The 20,933-nt window shown below is 36.4% G+C and overlaps 1 protein-coding gene across 1 annotated transcript in view; it reads left to right on the top strand.

Moving 5' to 3' along the window:
* LOC109067921 (attractin-like protein 1) overlaps positions 1-20,933 on the top strand; it is a 93,639-nt gene that overhangs the window by 37,031 nt on the left and 35,675 nt on the right. Inside the window, 4 exon segments of the mRNA XM_042767823.1 lie at positions 3,362-3,456; positions 3,837-3,915; positions 8,607-8,764; positions 15,127-15,188. Of these exon segments, the coding sequence (XP_042623757.1) occupies positions 3,362-3,456; positions 3,837-3,915; positions 8,607-8,764; positions 15,127-15,188 (394 nt within the window).

The raw sequence follows: 20,933 nt of genomic DNA, 5'->3' as shown, positions 1-20,933 counted from the left end.
TTTTTTTTTCAAATTACTATCAGCAGTCATCATGGAGTCTGAAAATGCTGAATGCAGTCAATAGCATTTAGGACATCAAATTTCACTCGGTTTGCAAATTCCGCCTGCATTATCCCCATTGTCATCAATCAGGATTAAATAAAGCCTTCAATTTATCAATCAATTTCCATCCACTCTCTTCCCTCTACATCACTTAGATGAGGCGCTTGTGCTCGCAGGATTCTGGCTCAATTGCTATTTAGAAGAAAAGTGTATCACCCGCCCAAATTTTCTCAAATAGTGCCCTGTAAGGGGGAAGTGTTGCTGGGGAGTGGGCCGCTGGCGATGATATAAGACTGGTGAGAATGTCAAACCCTGTCAGAGTGAGTAAGCATGTGATTCAAACTAATTAAAGACACAAGAGCAGAAGTTTGGTAGACTTGGATCCAGTAGGCAGTGTGAGGGTTTTTACATGAGTAAGGTTTGACTTGTGCATTTCCGGAGACAGCACTAGCAAGTAGCAAGCTTGCTCAGTGTGTTCTGCCAGTGTTACTTGACTCACCATCAAAGATTGATCCTGTAAAAATAGACTTCTGACCCAGTAAGACTTATTGGTAATGCTAAATTTTCTTAGATTGGTTTACACTCTCACTCTGACCAGCCCTCCATGAGTGCTACCTTCCTCAACCTGGCTCCAAACGGTGGACGGAGCGGGGATTCCTCTCTGGGCAGTCCTCCCTCTTGCTCCGCGCTGGAACAGGGACAGAGAGACTGGGTTTTAGTCAACAGCCTCAACCAACCACCGGGTAAATGACAATAGGAAAAACCGTCACTTACCCCTTTTGTGGCTGGGAGGCTGTCTCCATCGTTCCTCAGTCCCAGTCCGGGTTTTCGAGAACTTTTGCGAGCAAGAGGGGATGACGTCATCAGGTGTTGTCCAACTGTGCTGTCTAGGCTCCGCCTTGCCCGCATTCTCCACCAGTGTGGCGGAAGGAGCAAACGACAGACACAGAGGGTGTGGCGTCAGGCCTCGGAGAGGCTTTTATTAACAGAAAAGTAACAAAAACAGGGAATTAATGTCCAAAGGAGAAGAGCGTTCAAAATAAATAGGGAATCTGGTGTCCTCGTCGTGCTGCGGGGTTCGTGTTGATGGGGCAGTGTTCGAGAAGGAAGGGTCCAGGTAAGGGGCGGAGTCCGGCAGCCGCATGCGCTCACCTCTCCGGTCCGGGACGCGAGGGACGGCAGCTTCTTCCAGCAGCTGCATCCTTCTCGTTGCCCTCGGAGCTTGGAAGGATTAAACGGCCCGGTATCATAGCCTGACGGCTGTGTAACGGGTGCGGTCTGGCAGCTCACATCTTAGGCGGCGCGGGAGTCCCTCCACGCACCCTTCCTGGACCCACGAGGACACCAGCGTGCATGCACAGGGAAGAGACCGGTCTCTCGAGGAGAGGCATGCTCAGCATTCTAACAGTGGCAGTGATAAGGCTCCATTTGCCTCAGGTGTGTCTCATCACACGCCGCCAGCCCTGGATATTTCAGCGCCCCTCCTCTCTCACACACCCACTCCTGTCGGGAGTCTGGTGAAGGGCGGCGATTAAGGGACGGGATGATGATGATAATTAAGGGGGAGGCAGCTGACTCGTCACACTGGTTAAATGTAAATTAATTTAATCGTACCCTGTGATACATGAATAGTGTTGATCTGGGATCTTATCCCATTAATGTTCATAAAAGAATCCTGAAAAAGAGATCACTATTTCCACAGAACTGTTTTTAATATATATATTTTTTAATATAAGAAATGTTTCTTTAGCATTGTCATATTAAACATTTTACATTACATTTTCATTTTAAAATACACAATATTTGTATTTTTACTGTATTTTTGATCAAATAAATGCAACTTTGGTAAGGATACGAAACTTCTTTACACAACAATTAAACTACTGTCATCATTTAGCTACCCCTATGTCATTTTCAAACCTGTTTGAATTTCTGTTTTCTGTTGAATATAAAAGTAGATATTTTGAGAAGATATCCAATGTTAACCAAAACTGTTTGGTTACCAACGTTGTTAAAATTACTTTCATTTAATTTCTACAGAAGAAAGTCAGTTATACAGGTTTGGAACAACATGAGGGTGAGGAAATGATTACAGAAGTTTCATTTTTGCTCAGACTATCCCTTTAGATGTGTGTTTGAGAGAATGAATTCCAGATTGTAGCAACAGTCAGACATTAGAATGATCACGAAATTGGTGCACATAGTCTATGTTTAGTTGTGTAACGTCTTACACAATAGTTGAGAACATGACAGAGAACCCAAAACTCAAGTTTTTGATGCATGCGGGATGACAAGCTTATCTCTTGGCCTAAAATGTTATATTCCAAGTTTTTTATATTCTCATTTAATAACTTAATGGCTTGAATACTTTTTGGATGAGATGTCTGTCTGATGAGATTTATTGATATTGACTTTTCTGTTTCATCGTTGAAAAAAAATCTAGCATATATCACCATAATGGTTTAAGAGCAAGCTGGGGGATGGTTCAAGTTTTGTCACCTATAGATAGTTGCATCTGAAACGTTCCTTCTGGATGGATGATTTAAAGGAAAAGAAAAAACTGATGCTCATAGTAGTTGATTTGCATATCAGCACTATTCAGTGTCTGTAATTTACATGATCTTTTATGCAAAAATTTAAAAAATGAGTGAATCTATGTTGCTTCCATGTCACATCTAAATTGATAAAAAACTTATAAAAACATATTTCGAGTTGACGGGGAGTGAAATAGATGTTTACAATGCCATATTGTGATTCACACAAGCAGCTGTTCTCTGGGAGATGCCTGTGGCAGCATTCAGTCATTTAACCGCCCAGGAGTTAAGAAAACAATCTTGACATTTCTTTGTCTTTGAAATGATGCTTTAGAGAAATGCTAAGACCTTGAAAAAGAATCAACTTAATGCACCTTAGGATCTTCCTTAGAAAATGGTCAAAAATTGGGAATTTATTGTTTAGTCTTAAACTTTTAAACCTTTAGGCCTAGTTCTGATTAACGATAAGTTATTTTATGTAACTAAGAAGCGTAGATTTCAAATACTTGTAGTCATCTTAAAAACAATTGAGCTTAATCAGAGTGCATGCTTATTAAAGCAATGACACACTCAGAAAGGAAGTATTAATTTAGTTCAATTAAAGTGACTGATGATTCATGTAGCTCTTCAAAGTAGCCGTCTTATTGTAAGAGTGAATGTGTACCACTTTTTTTTGACGTTCTTTAAATGGAAACCTTCAACGATTAACATGGCAGAGAATTGCAAAGTGTGGTTCATGATAGTGTAAAATGTGATGATTAACAATAGGGTTTTGATCTGAACAGATAACTTGCTGATTGATTACCAGTTCACCTTCAGTCTGCTTCAAGAAGATGATCAGCACTACACTGCCATTAACTTCATGGCCACTCCTGAACAGGTCAGCCACAATCTACTTTTCTGAGAACAGAAGCAGCTGAATGGTTTGACCACCTTGTGATGATCATAGAGAAGTTTTCTGTTCTCCAATTAGATAACATTCATTTCATAAAAGGCATAGTTCACTCTAAAATGAAAAATTTCTCCCCCTCATCATGTCTTTCAAAACATTTATTGTGACTTTCATCTGTGAGATTTCCCAAAAAAGAGAGAGATTTACTTGTTTTCCAATTTTCCAATGCTGACTACCTTTATTTGTCAGATAGTCAGATGTATTTTGTTGAAGTAATTTTAACTATATACCTACATTGCCATATGGAAGTCATACTGAAAATAATTATTTTCCAGACATCAACTTTGTTTTATCTTTCCATTTTGTAGACCAGCAAGAACTTGGACATGTCTATCAATGCATCAAACAATTTCAATCTGAACATCACTTGGTCAGTGGGGTCAACAGGTACTGATTTCTCTTTCCTAAATATTGCACTTTAGTCAAATATTTGCATCTGTTTTGTTGTATAATAGTACGCCCCCACATTTCTACATCACGATGTAGAAATATTTGCGTAATGCCAAATGCGTAATGCCAAATGTTCATGCAAAGAAAGAAGGCGTGGTTTCAGGAACCGAAGTGTTGATGCAGCCATGTCAGGGAGATGCTGTATGTTTCTGTGCGAAAGCAAAAGTACTTTATTTGGCCTTCCGAAAGTAGATGCAATTAGGAATCTTTGTTAAGATTTGTTTACAACAGCATTTTATGGACAACAGTTTTGTGAACCTAGGTGAGTACAAGGGTGGCTGTGCACAAAGGCTATTTCTAAAAAAAAAAGGGTCAATTCCGACTTTGCAATGACAATCTGGCACTTTGGAATCAGTGACTGTAAGTAAGTTTTCTAAGTAGTTTAAGTGTTTGCTATTGACTGTTCAAATGCGGAGTTTCACGTAGCGTAGAGTAAACGCGTTGTGTGTGTGTGAGGAGAACAGGGTCACATCACAGGAGAGTGAACAGCCTGTCAGAAATCATAGCACGTCAGCTGTCTTAACCACGGCTTGTGTACTGCTTCATCACTCTGTCTGTCACGTGACTCTGTTGCCCTTTCGGGCTTAAACTGATGGTAAATCTAGTGACATTATTAATTGTCTTGATATTTACTTTGAAACCTAAAGCTCACGATTACGGGAAGGGGCGTTACATTTCTGATGCGTGCTTGTGGTGTTCGGCCAATCACAATGCACTGGGTCAGCTGGCCAATCAGAGCAGACTGCGCTTGTCAGAAGGAGGGGCTATATATATTATATATATATATATATATATATATATATACTATATATATATAGTTCAAAAGTTTGGGGTTGTTAAATTTTTTTTTTAAAGGGTCATATGATGCTGCTAAAAAGAACATAATTTTTTTGTATTTGGTGTAATCTTAATTCTTTTATTGCCTTAATTATTTTGTGGTGAAATGTTGTGTAATATGTGGTTTGCCTGCACCCTTTCCCTTAAATGTCCATTTAGTTTGAATTTGCCGCTTGCTCGCAAACGCTGTCTTCACGGAAGCTTTGCGTTCAGATATTTCAGCTCAAATCAATATTTTGCATCTAATTATTTACTTATGTTGCAAGTAGCCGTGTAATAAGCGGTTCGCGTCGGGGTCCTGATCACCGTGTCGGGGTTTATTCTGGGAGAATGTACATTATCCCTTACATATAATTATAGGCGATATATGTCTGTTTATAATACACATTTTGAAATTGTATTGCATACCCGCTGCTGCCATATAAGACCCATTTCGAATGTTTACGTGCTTTTCTTCTCTTTCTGCTCCCAGACGCTGTGGTGGAGCAATTATGAAGTATTGTTCTTTTAAATAATTTCCATCATTTCCGAAATATGTATGCAAATTACACTGAAGTGCAACGTTACCTTACGGTGTTCGGGAGTGCTCAGAAAGGGTTTAAACACTGATTTTTGAATCGATTTCTTCTCGTAAACTCAAATATGTGAATTCAGACGGCAATTAAATTACCACATGACCTTGGTGTTTGTCAAAAAACAGTAGGTAATTTGGCTGGGGGTGGTGAGAGAAAAACACCGACATCCTGTATTCGGATGGCAATTAAATCACCAACTACCCCAGTAAATGGTGAAAATCACTTACATCCCCCTGAGAAACAATTACCTTCCAAACAGGGCTTAAGAGACCAAAAAAATCTTACCAACCCTAACGTTTTGAATGCTGGTGTAAACAATTCAACATTGCTAATCAGTTAGGTATTGCGTAGTTGACTGTAGTGATGCATTCTGTTTCTGTGTTAGCATAATGCCATAATGTGTCTGACACATAGATGCTAATGCATTCCTTGTTTGACCGCAGTGTGTTCCTGGGTGTGGAGTATTTTACAATAGACAGACACTCAAGGACGTTGCCATTATCCTCTATTGTTTATTTGTGAAATCACCTTTTTGTCCAAATAGTCACCAGCCAATTTTTTTAATGTGACTTTGACATTTGACATTTCACTCCTCTCCTTCTCGACCTCCCGGCTCCCCTCAATTAATATTTGGAGTGGTGTCTTTCTGTTTAAAGACACTCTCCCCAGAGAAGGGCTTCTAACAATAGTCTAGCGTGCGGCTCTGAATTCTAGGGCTGTGGCGACTTCAGGAGCACTGAACGATTTCAATTAAGATAAACATTGCCACGTAGTGGCATTTGGGTTGTCATTTTGAGGGCTTTGTTTCATAGTGCTGGTTTGGAATGATGATTGGTGGGACTTAAGTGTTTTAGTCGAGGACTTGAGAAAAGTTAAAAAAGTCCTGATAAAATAGGACAAAGACCGCTTTTCTTTTAAGCTCCTCCGAGTCATTTTGTGTTAAATTATGGTTTTATACTGTTTAAAATAGATAATGAAACTGTCACACTGAGAGGTTGATTTAAAACTAATTTTCTCCATGAATAAAAAACATCAACAAACAGCTAAACCAGTGTATGTGGTCAGCCTTGTTGATTACTGGTGCAATTCATTGCTTTTGGATTGCTCTCAATTGCCCTTATTTAATAGCTCAGAAAGCATTAAGTGGCGGTCACACTACATTTTAAGCATGCATCATTTTTCAGACCGAACAATAAGTATAGAAAAGATTTGATGTCTTGCTCCTGTTTTGGATAAGTATTCAGAACCACCAACATGCAGAAGTCACTCTGTGACCCTTTACGGTCAATTCCTTAATTAACCCTCTGGAGTCTAAGGTATTTTTGGGGCCTGGAGAAGTTTTTGTCATGCCCTGACATTTGTGCTTTTTTCAGTTTTTTTGTCATGCCCTGACATTTGTGCTTGTAATCTCACTGTAAACAGCACAAACTAGGCTATAATAATATGTGAGCAGCATGTATGTATATGATTGTGTTTTTGAGAAAAAAAATGTTATGCGTGGTTAGGGAAAAAACTAAAAATGTTAAATCACTTGAATAAGGCAATAAAACACATACAGAAAATTGGTTCCAAGAATTTTGAGAACTGGAGCTTGTAGCCTAGAATTTTTTTTTCTAAATGATGTGAAAATCATCTTGTTTACTCACTTACAGAAAACAATATATTGATTTAAATTTTCTAAGACACTTTTTGTTGGTAAAAGTCATATGCGAGTAGGCGTCAACTATCATGAATTCACACCTGAGAAGACAAAGGTGTGCATAATGAGCTGCATAATGAGCCATTCAGTCAGCTGTGTCACTGAGAGGGATGAGTTACAAGAAAGAATGTGAGGACAAAATAAATCTATATAATTTTATGTTTGTAGTTTATTTATAATATATTTAATTATCCCACAACATAATTTAATATTCACTTGTGAGTGCAGTTAAACAGTTTATTAGGAAAAATCAAAGCTGACTTTCAAACTGAATTTTTTGCATCATTACTCCAGTCACACAATCCTTCAGAAATCCTTTTAACAATCTTATTTTCTACAAAAAAACATTTATTGTTATTATTGTCATTATTATTATTATTATTATTATTATTATTATTATTATTATTATTATTATTATTATTAATGTTGAAAAGAGCTGAGAATATTTTTTTTTTTAGGTTTTTTAGGGGGATAAATTGAAAGAACAGCAATGATTGTTGCATTTGTTACAGTTACATTTATTGTTACATTTATATTTATTTACATCAAGCTTTTGAATGGTATAGTAGTGTATATTGTTATTGAGAACTTCATAATATTTCACTTGATTATACATTTAGTCAGGAATTATAGTTTGGAAAAAGTCTTTGGAAAAAGTCATAACTAGTAAAATGTTTACACGTTATGTGAAAACTAGTACAAGTATATAAATAAATAAAAAGAGACTTACTCATGTTTATGAACTCTGCTGAATAAAGTGCTTCATTCTTTTTTCTGAGGAAATCCAAATCTCAAATCCTCAACCACATCACATCTTTTTGGGGTGAATTATGTCTTATTCCTCTCATCGCGAAGCAAACAGTAAAATAATAAAAACTTGAAGAATAGTCTCGCTGCGTTGTTTTCTGTTCTGTGGGCGTATTCAAAAGCCGCGCGCTTCAGTGAAACATTTGAATCTCAAAAGGGCGCTCGGCGCGGGGGCGTGGTCGCATTAGAAGATAATGAAGGGAGACGTGAAAAAACGGACATCGCGTTGTTTTTCATATGATTACTTTATCACAGAATATTTGTTTTCAGCAGCACTTGTTTAGTTTAAAAGTAGACATGTCAGGCTTTCTATAGATATCTCTCTCATGTCTCTTCGTTGAGTATTCACTGAGTTACAGTTCATTTTAATGACGCATTTGTATCTGAAGATCAGCGCAGACAAAGGCTGCAGACAGCACTCCTTGTTTGTTATCTTTATTTTATAAGTGCACAAAGTTTTGTTGTTATTATGTCTGTATACAAAAAAAGTAGACCCTTTACAGATTCAATTGGTGTATTGCACTTATCTGTACAATCAAAACTGAAAGTGTAATTTAAGTTCTTTTCGGGGTTATCAGGAGAAAATACCCCAAAACGCGTATACGCGTTAATCGACTCCAGAGGGTTAAAAGAAGTTATGAGGTGCATCAAATTCCATTTCTGATTGCCTCCTTTATATCTGAATTAATCTCATTCTTTTCTCTTTACAGCTGGGACCATCTCTGGGGAAGAGATCCCCATCATGTCCAAGACCAGCATCAAAGAGTACAGAGACAGTTTCTCTTGTGAGAAATTCAGTTTTCACAGCAATCCTAACATCACTTTCTATGTATACATCAGCAACTTCTCATGGCCAATCAAAATACAGGTGAGGACATGTTTTGACTTGTTTGGCTTCTACTGAATACACATACATTGTTCACATTTCAGTATGTTAAGCTGTTTTTTAGTTTTGGGTAAAGCAGGAAACTTCCATCTCCCTTGGGAAATGGAAATCCACAAAAACAAATGTTTCTGAAAAGATCCAATGCTTCTTGATATGGATATCAGTTATTCAGTTATGCACTGGGATAAGTTTGCATCTTATGGTCCATAAAATTGAATCAGCTCTAAAGTGGCAATGTGTTACGTTGCCAAATGCCTAGACGATGGACATAAAATTACATTGTTGGAGTAATGTGCAGACCCATGCTATCTGTCATGGAGAAATTTTGTTGAATCTCCACTGGGGTACATTACTCTTATTATGAATGATGTTTGCAGTCTTTACTGCCTGCAATCAAAAAGAAGGAGAGATATACATGCGATTGCATAGGTAGTTTGATTTTAGAAGGAAGAAAAATATCTTGAAACTTCTAGCCTCTATATATCTGCATCCATTTAAAACCTATATTCATTCAAATTGGGTCTTATATGTGTTCCTTAAAATAGCAACTATACACTACCATTGAAAAGTAAATTAATACTTTTATTTCGCATGAATGCGTTAAATTGATCAAACGTGACAGAAAAAGTATTTATAATGATTTCTTTTTCAACTAAATGCTTCTTTTCACTTTCTATTATTCAAAGTACAAAAAAAATCAAGAATTCTACAGAAATATTAAGCAGCACAACCTTTTTTTTTTCCTTTTTTTTCTGGGTAATGAGTTATGGTTTCTGAAAATTCAGCATTGCCATCACAGGAATTGATTACATTTTACAATATATTAAAATATAAGTTATTTTAAATTGTAGTAATATTTCACAATATTACTAAAATATTTGGTCAAATAAATGCAGCCTTGGTGAGCATAAGAGACTTCTTTCAAAAGCATAAAAAAATCTTATCATCCCCAGACTTTTGAATGATAGTGTGGCATGGATGACCAGAATCACTGTAGCAGTTTGAGATCATTGAGACTTGAGGTTTATGCGTGTGCTGGAAGCTTTAGGAAATGTGCCGCAACAGAGTCTTATCCACCCTGACAGTCCCCTCCCTTTCTCTGTTTTCTGGACACTGCTCTGAGCGTGCCGCCCAAGGCTCCATGACATCAGCACTGCATTATATGGTTGCATGGCTGGCTCTATCTCTGTTTTTTTGAGATTGATCTGAGAGTGTTAGTGATATATGCATTATAGATTTTATACCAATGAACAATCAGCTAGTAATAATAGCAAAAACTATTCTTACTGAATAGTGATTCGGACCCTGATGCAAAAGATCTTTTATCACCCTGTTGGGCATTATTTTACAAAAAGTCCAGCTGATTGAATACTGTCCCACCACAGAATATTACTTGTACATTAAATAAAAAGAAAATTGTTATGTAATTTGAAGATAGATAGATAGAAGGTGCAGGTATATTAGTCTATATGCTTATGTCATTGATAGTTGGTGCACACTGGGTAATGTCTGCTCCCCCGTCCCCTGATGTCTTTCCCTAAATGACCAGTCTCTGAAGGAAAAAAGTAATAACCTTCTATATTGGTAATAAAATATATTACACAAAATATGATCAACACTTAGAGCAGCCCTTTAGAGGGTTCGATGTTGAACAGGTTTTCTTTGCCCAGTGAAGCTATTTATTAAAAAAATGCACCACAATGAAGGAAGATTTCATCTGGTCGTTATCCATATGGTTTATAAAGATAACCACCACAAATCCCCTCAACCTTTCTGTCGTTCATTACCGTTCGCCAGCTGTGCACCGAGACGCTCAGATACAGCACGTCATTTGTTTTTGGGACTATCTCCAACAACGAGAATACACCTAATATTGATCTGCAATCATTCCTCTGTTCCTCTATCACGCATAATATGAGTTTCTCTGATAAGGTTCATTTATTTACGTTGGTCTCCCAGATCTTCATCTCAGTTGAGCTGTGTTCAAGCACTAATAGTTTTCTACTAGATTTCCCAAAAGCAGAGTCAGTTATTTACCATGGCGATGCATCATTAAATCAAATGGACCCCCGTGACACAGTGAGCTCGCGCTCCTCTGATGTTTATTATCAGAAAGTGTGATCAGCATTTATTAGCTTACCGAGGAAACTGGGACTGTGAAACTATGCACATATGAAGCCCCCGACCCCTCTGAAAGCGTCAGATATTAGATATGGCAAATTGAAGTGCTCTCGTTGTGCAGGAAACCCAATATGGCAAAACATTACTGCTGTCTCACTGTCTCATGGGTCGGTGTGAGGTCAGCCACTATGAACAAGATAAATAATCCATTTCAGGCATGTTTGTGGAAACGTTTTACTTTAATGTTACAATCCATAAATAAAATTGTTCTGTGAACATAGTTAAATTCACCATAAAGTAAGCCTTTCGAACCAAAAAATAATTTATTCGAATGGATTTGTTGTAGTGCTGTTGTGTAAATTTAAATTAACTTTGTTCTGGTTCATAGATGCAAATGCTAAGGTCTGAGCGAAATCTGAACTTAGGTTGTCTGCAACCGCTTACAAACCACCATTCACAGTTTATGGTTCTCTTCACACTGCTTTTCCATTTATTCTCCAAAAAGTAATAATAATAATTATTAGGCATGGGCCGATTACCGGTTTCAAGGTATAGCGCGATTTGAAAATGTCACTAACCACTAATATTTTCCGTTATACCATTCCTGCGGTATGCGCTGTTTTCCATGTCTCCTCAATGACTGAAAGAGTAGGAATCCCTCAGACTGAGTGCAGTGTAGAGAGTAACACTGACCCCTCCTCCTCCGTGTGTGTAGGATGGCCGAACTTAAGGAGCTGCCCCCGGAACTTAAGGCCTGGGTACACTTCACATTTAGCGTTCCTTTCCGTTTTGCGCACAGCCGCATCCCCACAGCTTTCAAAAGTATACTCAAGCCCTCTTGATGAATACTTTGGCCTTTACACGATCGGCAATCAGCCGTTTTTTGCCTTATTGCAACTCTCTGTTCTGGACTTGCACAAACTGAGTTGCAATGCAATAATTTTCCAAAATGTAATTTATGTGAAAATATGAAGTCTGTTAATGCCCGTTAACACAGGCCAGAGACGCTGAAGATGCTGTTTGTTTTGTTCAGGCATGTAGTATAATTTCACAAAGCTTGTCAGAACATTCTGGTTTTGCTTCAAATTGGGTTATTATTAAATCAAATTTTGTGTATGATTATTATTATATAACTAAATGATATGAAATTATATAAATGATATGTATATGAATTATATAACTAAAATTAAATAACTGTACAGATTTAGGTTAAATAAAGATGTCAGTCTTTATTTTTTTCTTTTTAGGAAACAAATCAAAGAAAAAATTAACATTCTACTGTTTCTAATATTCTGTATGTTGCTCAAAAACAAAATATATTGTATCCAGTGGAAAAAAGGATATTTTTTTTTACCCAGTCGTTTAAAAATAACAACAATACTGTGATACCATGAAACCGTGATATTTTTGCTTAAGGTTATCATACCGTCAAAATCTCATACCATGTCTAATAATTATTGTGGTGAGGATGATTATTATTACTATAATTACATGTATATTAAAATATGAATACATTTTATATAAAACAATTTACATACAATTTGTATACTACACAAATTATAAACTTTGTGTATATATTATTATTAGGATTATTATTGCATACATTAAAAAATAAATGTTATATTTTATTTTAATATAATTTTATATATATTAAAACATTATGTAAAATAATCATCATTATATTTATTACTTTTTGGAGTATAAATTAAAAAATATGTATTATTATCACCATCATCATTATAGAACATGATGGACACATATTTCTTAATAAAGGTAGAACACAGAGCTGCTTGATGGTCCCACAGTAGTTTCCTCTCTCCAGATCTCAGATGCTTTGTTAGTGGTTATTAATTCCATGGCATGATGAACAATTCCTACCAATTTATACAATGATCTAATGAATGATAATTAATGAAAATAAGAATGACTATGACAAAGGGATTCTTTCAGCTGGAGGATCTACTCATTTCTATTCATATTCCTGTTATTGGTAGAATTATTATTATTTTTTTTTTTTTGTCTTTTATTTGTATAAAAAATATGATGCATTGTATTAAAGCTCAAATTTGACTCTGAAAGCTGATGTGAGGTGGAATAGGCTGATATGAAATTTTCTAAAAGTTAGAAATGGCTGGAGTTGCAACATAATGGATGCGCTGGAGGGTCATGAAGATATTGATGGTAGACCAACAAGGGTAGAATTTCTTTCTTAGTGTCCTAGCTAAAAGGAAGCTGTTTTTGTCACTATACAGACCTGTTTGTTAAGTGCCATTATAACACACTCATAGATATAAAAATTGTTACTGAATTGTAACTGAGTTTTGTTAATGCAAATACTTGAATTTACTGTTCAGATATGCAGTACCAAGAATTATTTTATATGTATACTATATATTCGCATGTGATTTACAATGTCTGAATGACCTTATTTAGTAGAGTAAATGCCTTGTCCATGTGGTGCTTCCAAAGCATTATTTGTGGCACAACAAGGTATGTCTCACTGGGAGCAGTGACTTAACCAGGCACATGTGGGGGCTGCACAACTGCTCTTTTCAATCCCAGCATCTTGCTTGCTTGTCTTTGGGGACAAAAATGGTTCAGCCCTAATGGAGTGTTAAAGCTTTCTCTAGCTCTGTCTTTAGCCACAGCCGTGTTCCTGTGACAACGGCTTAATGAAATGAATGGGCTTTCCAAAGGACCTGCCCCGCTCTGCCGTTGTTGCATTATTCATCTGGTGAGTCAGGGTGACTTACAAATTCGTACATTAATCCATTTATTTTTGCTGGGTATTTATCCAAGTAGTTATTTTCCTTGCCTTATGGGATGCTGGGGGGACACACTTTCTTGACACCGTGAACACTTGAACAACTTTTCAAAAGTGTGTTGATGCTTAGTTAACGGCCCTGCAGTATTCACTGCCAAACCCATGATGTCTCATTCAAACTAAGTGTCTTAAGCTTGGCCAAAAATGTAGCTTGTTGTCTGAATCATGGAGCATATCGATATGAAATCTCTGAATAAAACATCATTGACTGAACCAATTTGAGTGGCCAGAATAATCTCAGGGGAAGTGTAAGCAGCACAAAACATATTCTGGTCCTACTTTATATTAGTTGTGTTTAACTACTATGTATGTACATCCAAAAAAAATAATTGTTTGGTATCGTGTACTTCTTATGTTCATATTGTATTGCAAAACATGTTTGCTGCTATTGAGGTGGATTGCAGTTAAGGTTAAGGACAGGTTTCATGATATGGTTAGGCTTAGGGGTGTGATTAGGGTTAGGGTCAACAGTGTAATTCTAGATGTAACTAAAGTCATTAATTACAGATGTAATTACATGAAGATATATTTTTAAATACAAGTACAAAAGCATGTAATTCTATGTAAGTACACTGTATTTTAACTACACATAGTAGTTAAAAACACTTAATATAAAGTGGGTCACATATCCTTAAGGCCTCGATATACTTCAAGCGACGTCATAGAACAAACTGGTATGATGTCATTTCAAATCAGACCAAAACGAAATTTGTTTCGGGAGTTTTTTTCACCGCTAAGCTAAGAATGAAAAATAACTTTGCTATAAGTACATCGTGGCCTTCACTCTCTCCATTAGGGAATGCAAATCTAATCCAGACCACTGGTCATCTTAAAGCTTCCCTAAAAGGGACAGTAGTTCACTCAAAAAAATGAAACTTTTATAATCATGTACTCCCCTTTTGCTGTTCCAAACTTGTATGACTTTTTGTTGCGGAACACATGAGGATGAATAAATGATGACATCATTTTTGGATGAAATATCCTTTTAATCCCTGTGTGCAAAAATCCAGCCAATTAGAATTTGCAATTACAGACTTTTATCCAAAAGTGCCATTTTGTTCCTTCCTAGCCATGTTGAGCTACACCTGTCCATTTAAGTCTAAGGTAAACCACAATCCCAGAAGGCAGAGATTTGGCATGTGTGTAATGCCTGAGGGATGTCAGCTCAGGTAACCATGAACAGTCATTATTGCCTCCATTTAACAATTAGAGGGGATGAGGAAAAATAAAAAAATTACGTATGTGATGGCCCCTCAAGCAAAAAAAACTGTTGACATTATCTCTTGTGAAAGACCCTAGCCGCAAGCAAAGGTTTTCATCGTTTTTTCATGTAAAGAGCTGTTCTTTGGTAACCTGTCAGCCCATCATTTATCTCACTTTTGCTTTTGTCCCCTCACAGATTGCCTTCTCTCAGCACAACAGCATTATGGACCTGGTGCAGTTCTTTGTGACGTTTTTCAGGTGAGTGCTTGTGCCTTCTTTGTTCTCTCCGCCATTTCAAAGGTGTTATGTAACACAGAAGTTGATTGTGACGGCATCTTTCAGCTGTTATGCCAGTCTCATGCTTTTTCCGTTTGGATTAGTGAGTCAGTTCTGAGAGAACTCTTTAGGCCAAGAGGAAATGAGAAAAATTTTAATAAACATGGTTTCAGATTTGTGAAATTTTTATGAAAAAAGGTTGTCATTAGAGTAGCAATTCATTAACAGGGCTCCAGACTGCGACCAAATGGTTGCATTTTGTGACCATTTTCTCTGCCTGTGCGACTAAATTTTGTAAGCTTTAACTCATAAGCGCTTCCATTTCTGTTGTATAAGTGAAACATCAAACGGCAAACAAAACTGAAAGCATAACGAAACCGTTATTTTATTACCATTTGTTGTAATGCAATGTGTTTATGCGGTTTCAGGTAAAAAAAAAAACAAAAAACAAAATTATTTTCCACATAATGTACATTATTATGAGGATTCCTATTGAAATTACTGGATTTCGCCGACTAATTTTTCCAGAGCAATAGTACATGTGACTTTTTACCTTGCTTGTATTGTATATTAGCTGTTTCTTTATCTCAAAAATATTGCATGTGGTTACAAGTAATTTGAGGTTCAGGAAACAGCTGAGGTTGATTGAAGTGGTTCAGCTTGACATTTAAAGGATTAGTTCACTTCCAGAATAAAAATGTCTTGATAATTTACACACCCCCATGTCATCCAAGATGTTCATGTCTTTCTGTCTTTAATCACAAAGAAATTAAGGTTTTTGAGGAAAACATTCCAGGATTTTTTTCCCCCATATAATGGACTTGAATGGTGGCCAACAGGTTGAAGGTCCAAATTTTAGTTTCAGTGCAGCTTCAAAGGGCTCTACACAATCCCAGTTGAGGAATAATGGTCTTATCTAGTCATTAAAAAAAAAAAAAAAGTTGTTTACTTTTTAACCACGACTCCAGTAGTTTTACTTGTAAGGCATAGCTCACACAACCATGCAAATCGTCTACTAACCCTCATGTTATTCCAAACCTATATGCCAGCTGCTCCTTACTGTACAATTACAGTTTATGGAGATGTAAGATTTCAATCTTCAAAAAAAGCCTCACGAGTATCATAAAATATCATAAAAATAGTCCATGTGACTTGTACAGTATATTCCAAGCCTTGAAGAAATGTGATACCTAAGCAGAGTGAAATTTAAGTTCACTATGGAATAATGTCCTATTTGGGAACAAATACTTGAGTCAAATATTTTCAATACATTTTTTGATCCAGTTCAAAAAACTGTTGTTTTGACTCATGGAGTAGATAAAAAAATAATCAAGTTGTATGGACCTCATTTATGGTGTTTGCATCTGTTAAGAGTCAGATATTTTGAATACTTTTTTGATTCATTCAAAAAACTGGTTTAAAAGTTTTCTTGACTCACTGAGGGAAAGATTAATTAGATTAATCAGAACTTTTAAATTGTAATTGCATACAACCAGCACTTTTCTGGCAAAAAATACAACCAGAATTTCCCCTTTTGAGTAGCACAGCAGAAATAAATTCATATGGGAATGGAACAAATTGAAGGTGAGTAAACAATGACAGCATTTTTGGTTTTCGCTGCACAATATGAGACAAAACACAAATGAAAATGAACTGTTGGTGTTGTAAACAACTTGCTACCATCATGCAAAACTGCTCTGCTCTTTCATCTCTACGAGGTGTCATTGCCACAAGGTAGGCCTGTCATCCTGATTTGTTAATTTCTGTCCTATTTCTTGAATTGTCAATAAATGCACACCTGTTCCCTTTATGTCTTATTAGATTTGGTTATAACGGGTGTCTTTCTCTTTCCGAATGGTCAGTTTCTTGGTGCAGTCGATGCACCCTCTGGTGCTTGTCCTGGATTCAGATCATTGTCCTGGATTAGACAACCCCTCTGGAAACTGGTTTCAAATGCTGATGCACTCCGACACGGGGTCAACTTGTGCTCCAAACAGTCATGTTATACAGCTCGCATGTTTCTGACTTCCTGGGCAATCAGTTAACTTCAAGCTGTCCTTAGTGTGTGTAGTCATCAACACTGGCAGCACAAGCACACTGGCTTTAATCCGTTACTTCAAATTAGGAAATGTTTGGAATAGAAGCTTGCCATTTCATTCTAGCAGCATTCTGCTAAATTCAAACCTACCTTCAAAAGCGTCCGTTCACCAACATCAGTTATTCAAATATAAGTGAAGAAAGGACACAGTTTTTTCAGAGGAATGAGAAACTGTCAGGCTTTGAAAACCGTTCTGTCATCTTGGAAGTTCACATGCTGTTGTGTGTATGATGCTCACACATCATACAGGAAATTGTACTAGCTTCAGTGCACCTTCCTTTGAAGTCTGGAAGCAATAAGTGATAAGAAGCGTACAGTTGATTTGAAATGCTTCAGTGGAAGCGTGGTAAGCAGATTACTTGTTTTAACCCCGTTAATTGCTGTGGAAAATGAGCCATGATAAGGTGTGGTACAACTGTCCAATAGGATAAACTGTCAAACAATGATTTTATTTTATTTTTTTAAAGCATTCATCCATAGTAGTGTTCACCCCCACAGTATTGTTTCTGGTCAGTATTGCAAAGTCTATTTCTAATTTTACACAAAATGCGATATTCGCAGAGTTATTAGGTCATGTTTTCTCCCATTTTTTCCAAACCGCGACAAGCAGCAGTTTCCCTTTTTTGCAGAATGCGATATATTCACTCAACCAATCACAGCGCGCCATTCCACGCACTTTAAACTGTAACAACCAATCACAGCGCACCAGTCCACGCACCCTAGACAGTAATGGCGACCCTTTGAATACACTCCGCATCTTAGTTTTATTTCTCTACTTTGTAATCAACAAACAAGGGCTGCACGATAAATCGCATGTGACTGTCATCCGCATCTCGTCAGTAAAGCCGGTTCTGTAATTAATAGTACCGGCAAATCTCTATCACGTGCTTTTAGACGTGACATTTTTAGAGCGACATTTAATACACAGAGCCGTAGATCACTGACAAGCTACACTATATCACGTTTATTAGATGAATCACATTTGATTATGAACGCGACATTGCGTAGCTTGTCAGTGTTAGTGTTTTTATTAATGCCATTTATGTTTTTGTTAATACAGCATTTAGCACTAGTCAACTAAATGAATGTAACATGGCAAAGGTGAATGCACTTTTGGAAGTTGAATGTAAGGGAAATGTTATTTCGGAATTTCTGTGGTCTAATGTGATATTGTTCATGTTCTAGTTCATGATGAAGTTTTCTTTTATTGCTGTAAATAATTTATAACAAACAAGATGACTCGTTGAATTTGTTTTGGAAGCGATGACTGATGGATGTATTTTTAGTCCAGTGCCTGTGTATAAGTATTGATTATGATATAATTAATACTGACCAAGTTTAGAGGCTGTCATATGTGGATCAACTTACTATGTTGTGTATTTTCATCAGTTTTAATATGAAAAATAACTTTCATATTGATTCAGTGGATTTATTGGATTTTGAGAAAAAAAAAGTATCATGGATTTATTGCATTTGGGGAAAAAAATATACACTTTTATAATAAATCTGTGAAAATCAAAACTTGGATTTTAATTTTTAATGTTGTTATAACCTAAAGATGCTATGTGAAAGTTTGAAACAGAAAATAATGGTTTTCATCTTGCCACTTTCTTGGTAAAGAAAACATATTTTTACTCAAATTAATTAAAATGGATTTATTGCGTTTTGGAACCAAACTCTTCATATATATATATATGTTTATATATATATATATATATATATATATATATATATATATATATAATTAGAGAAATTGATAATTTATCAAAAGTGACAGTAAATACATTAATAATGCTGCAAAGTATTTCTGTTTCAAATAAATTAAAATAATTTCTATTCATTTCTATTCAATTTTCAAGATTCCAAAAAATGAGCACCAAATCAGAATGATAAATTGACTTCTAAAGCATTATGTGACACCCAAGACTGGAGTAATTGCTGGTCAAAATTCAACTTTGGGATCACAGGAATAAATTACATTTTAAAATATATTAAAATAGAAAACAGTTATTTTGAATTGTAGTAGTATTTCAAAATATTGCTAATTTTACTATGAACAATAGTGTACAGGCATCTTTCCCTCAGAAAATGCTACTCTTTCAAAAACAAACAAATGTTTAGGGATCGTTGTATGGGAGGATTTACTGCTGTCAATCAATGGTTTCCTCCAATGAGCATTTTCCTGATTTCATCAATGTGATTTGCACTTTATTTCCACTGAGTGAGAAAACTCATGACAGTTGAACTCAACACTAGCCTCAGGCAGATTCTGTTCCATTACTAGTACAGCTAGAGAGATGGGGTGACATGGTATATCTCTCCTCACATCTGCCCCTGAATTTTGAACTGCATAACTAAAATACAACTAATTAAAAGTGGAAATAGACTGCCACAGATGCTGCCTAACATACAAACCTTATGTATGACTTTACTTATAGTAAAATCTATCTAGTTATTATAATTTAAAAAAAATGACCCTCTCTGTAAAAAGGGCTCTGCAGGGGTGTGTGAAAAATGTATCACTGATTAAGAACCTGTCAGTGTGCAGCCTGAAATAAGAGTGGTTAATGTTAGCAATAGCGAAATGCCACCCTGTGAATGGCTTTTTAACAGTCTCTTTGTTAAATGCAAGATAATGCATTTGGTTCTATTCCTGCATTCCATTTGCTTTTATTTAATATCTAGCACATGCTGTTCAGTCTTCAGGGTTCGATAAGAGTACTTCCCCTCCCAGGTTTGCCATAACTGTCTCTTTTTATCCATTCTTCACGTAGATTGCTTCATTCAGATGAGATAGAGATGTGCCTCTTGATGTCAGTGTCTGTGAAATCACCAAAAACATCCTTCAAATGATTTAGTTTCCCAGACATTTGCTTATTTACATGGAGCTTAGTAAGTCAGCAAACTGTAACACGGAGTGATTTGACTACAAGTTTGACTAAACATTGATTCAAGATGGGTGTCATGCCATACGATCATCCTTAAGATCCTACTCTCCCTGTAATGAGATGGTCAGGGATGCCAGGAAGCCTAAAAATGGTTGCTCAAATGGCAGAAAATGAATTCACCAGGGAGGTGACAGTGACATTTTTGTCTTGTATGGTCTTGCTGATGTCAGTAGTCCTTTATGAGACCGAAGAAAATGCATTTGGCCTAAGAGGAATGTTTTTCACCTTCATTGCATTTATTGTATCTTCTAGTTCCTTTTCTGGTAGCTGTCCATTGCAATATCTGACTTTATATTTTGTATTCTGTTATTTCAAATCTTTTCAATGTTGCATAACATGTGGACTGCACCAGAAAAAAAATAAGAAAAAGAGTTGTCTATGCAGATGAGAATAGTACCTGCATTTTGACACCTGAAATGGGTTTAGTCAAAGGCTGCTTATCAACTTAATTGCTTCTCATTATCTAAATAACAATTTAGTCCAAAGTTTAATTGTCAATTTGTTGCTCTAGATCTTTTGCTCCTGCGAGTGGAGAATAAAAAAGCCTTCTTCAAGTCGTTGGAGTGGTTTGCTTGTTGGATCAGTGCAAACGAGTGTTTAACTTAGGATACACCTTTTTATCATTGTTTAGCAGTTGGCTTTTAAATTCTTTCTCCCACAGCTCATTCCAGACCTTTCATA

This window comes from Cyprinus carpio, chromosome A12, assembly GCF_018340385.1.
Source record: "Cyprinus carpio isolate SPL01 chromosome A12, ASM1834038v1, whole genome shotgun sequence".
NCBI lineage: Eukaryota > Metazoa > Chordata > Actinopteri > Cypriniformes > Cyprinidae > Cyprinus > Cyprinus carpio.
This window is presented reverse-complemented; position numbering and strand designations above follow the sequence as displayed.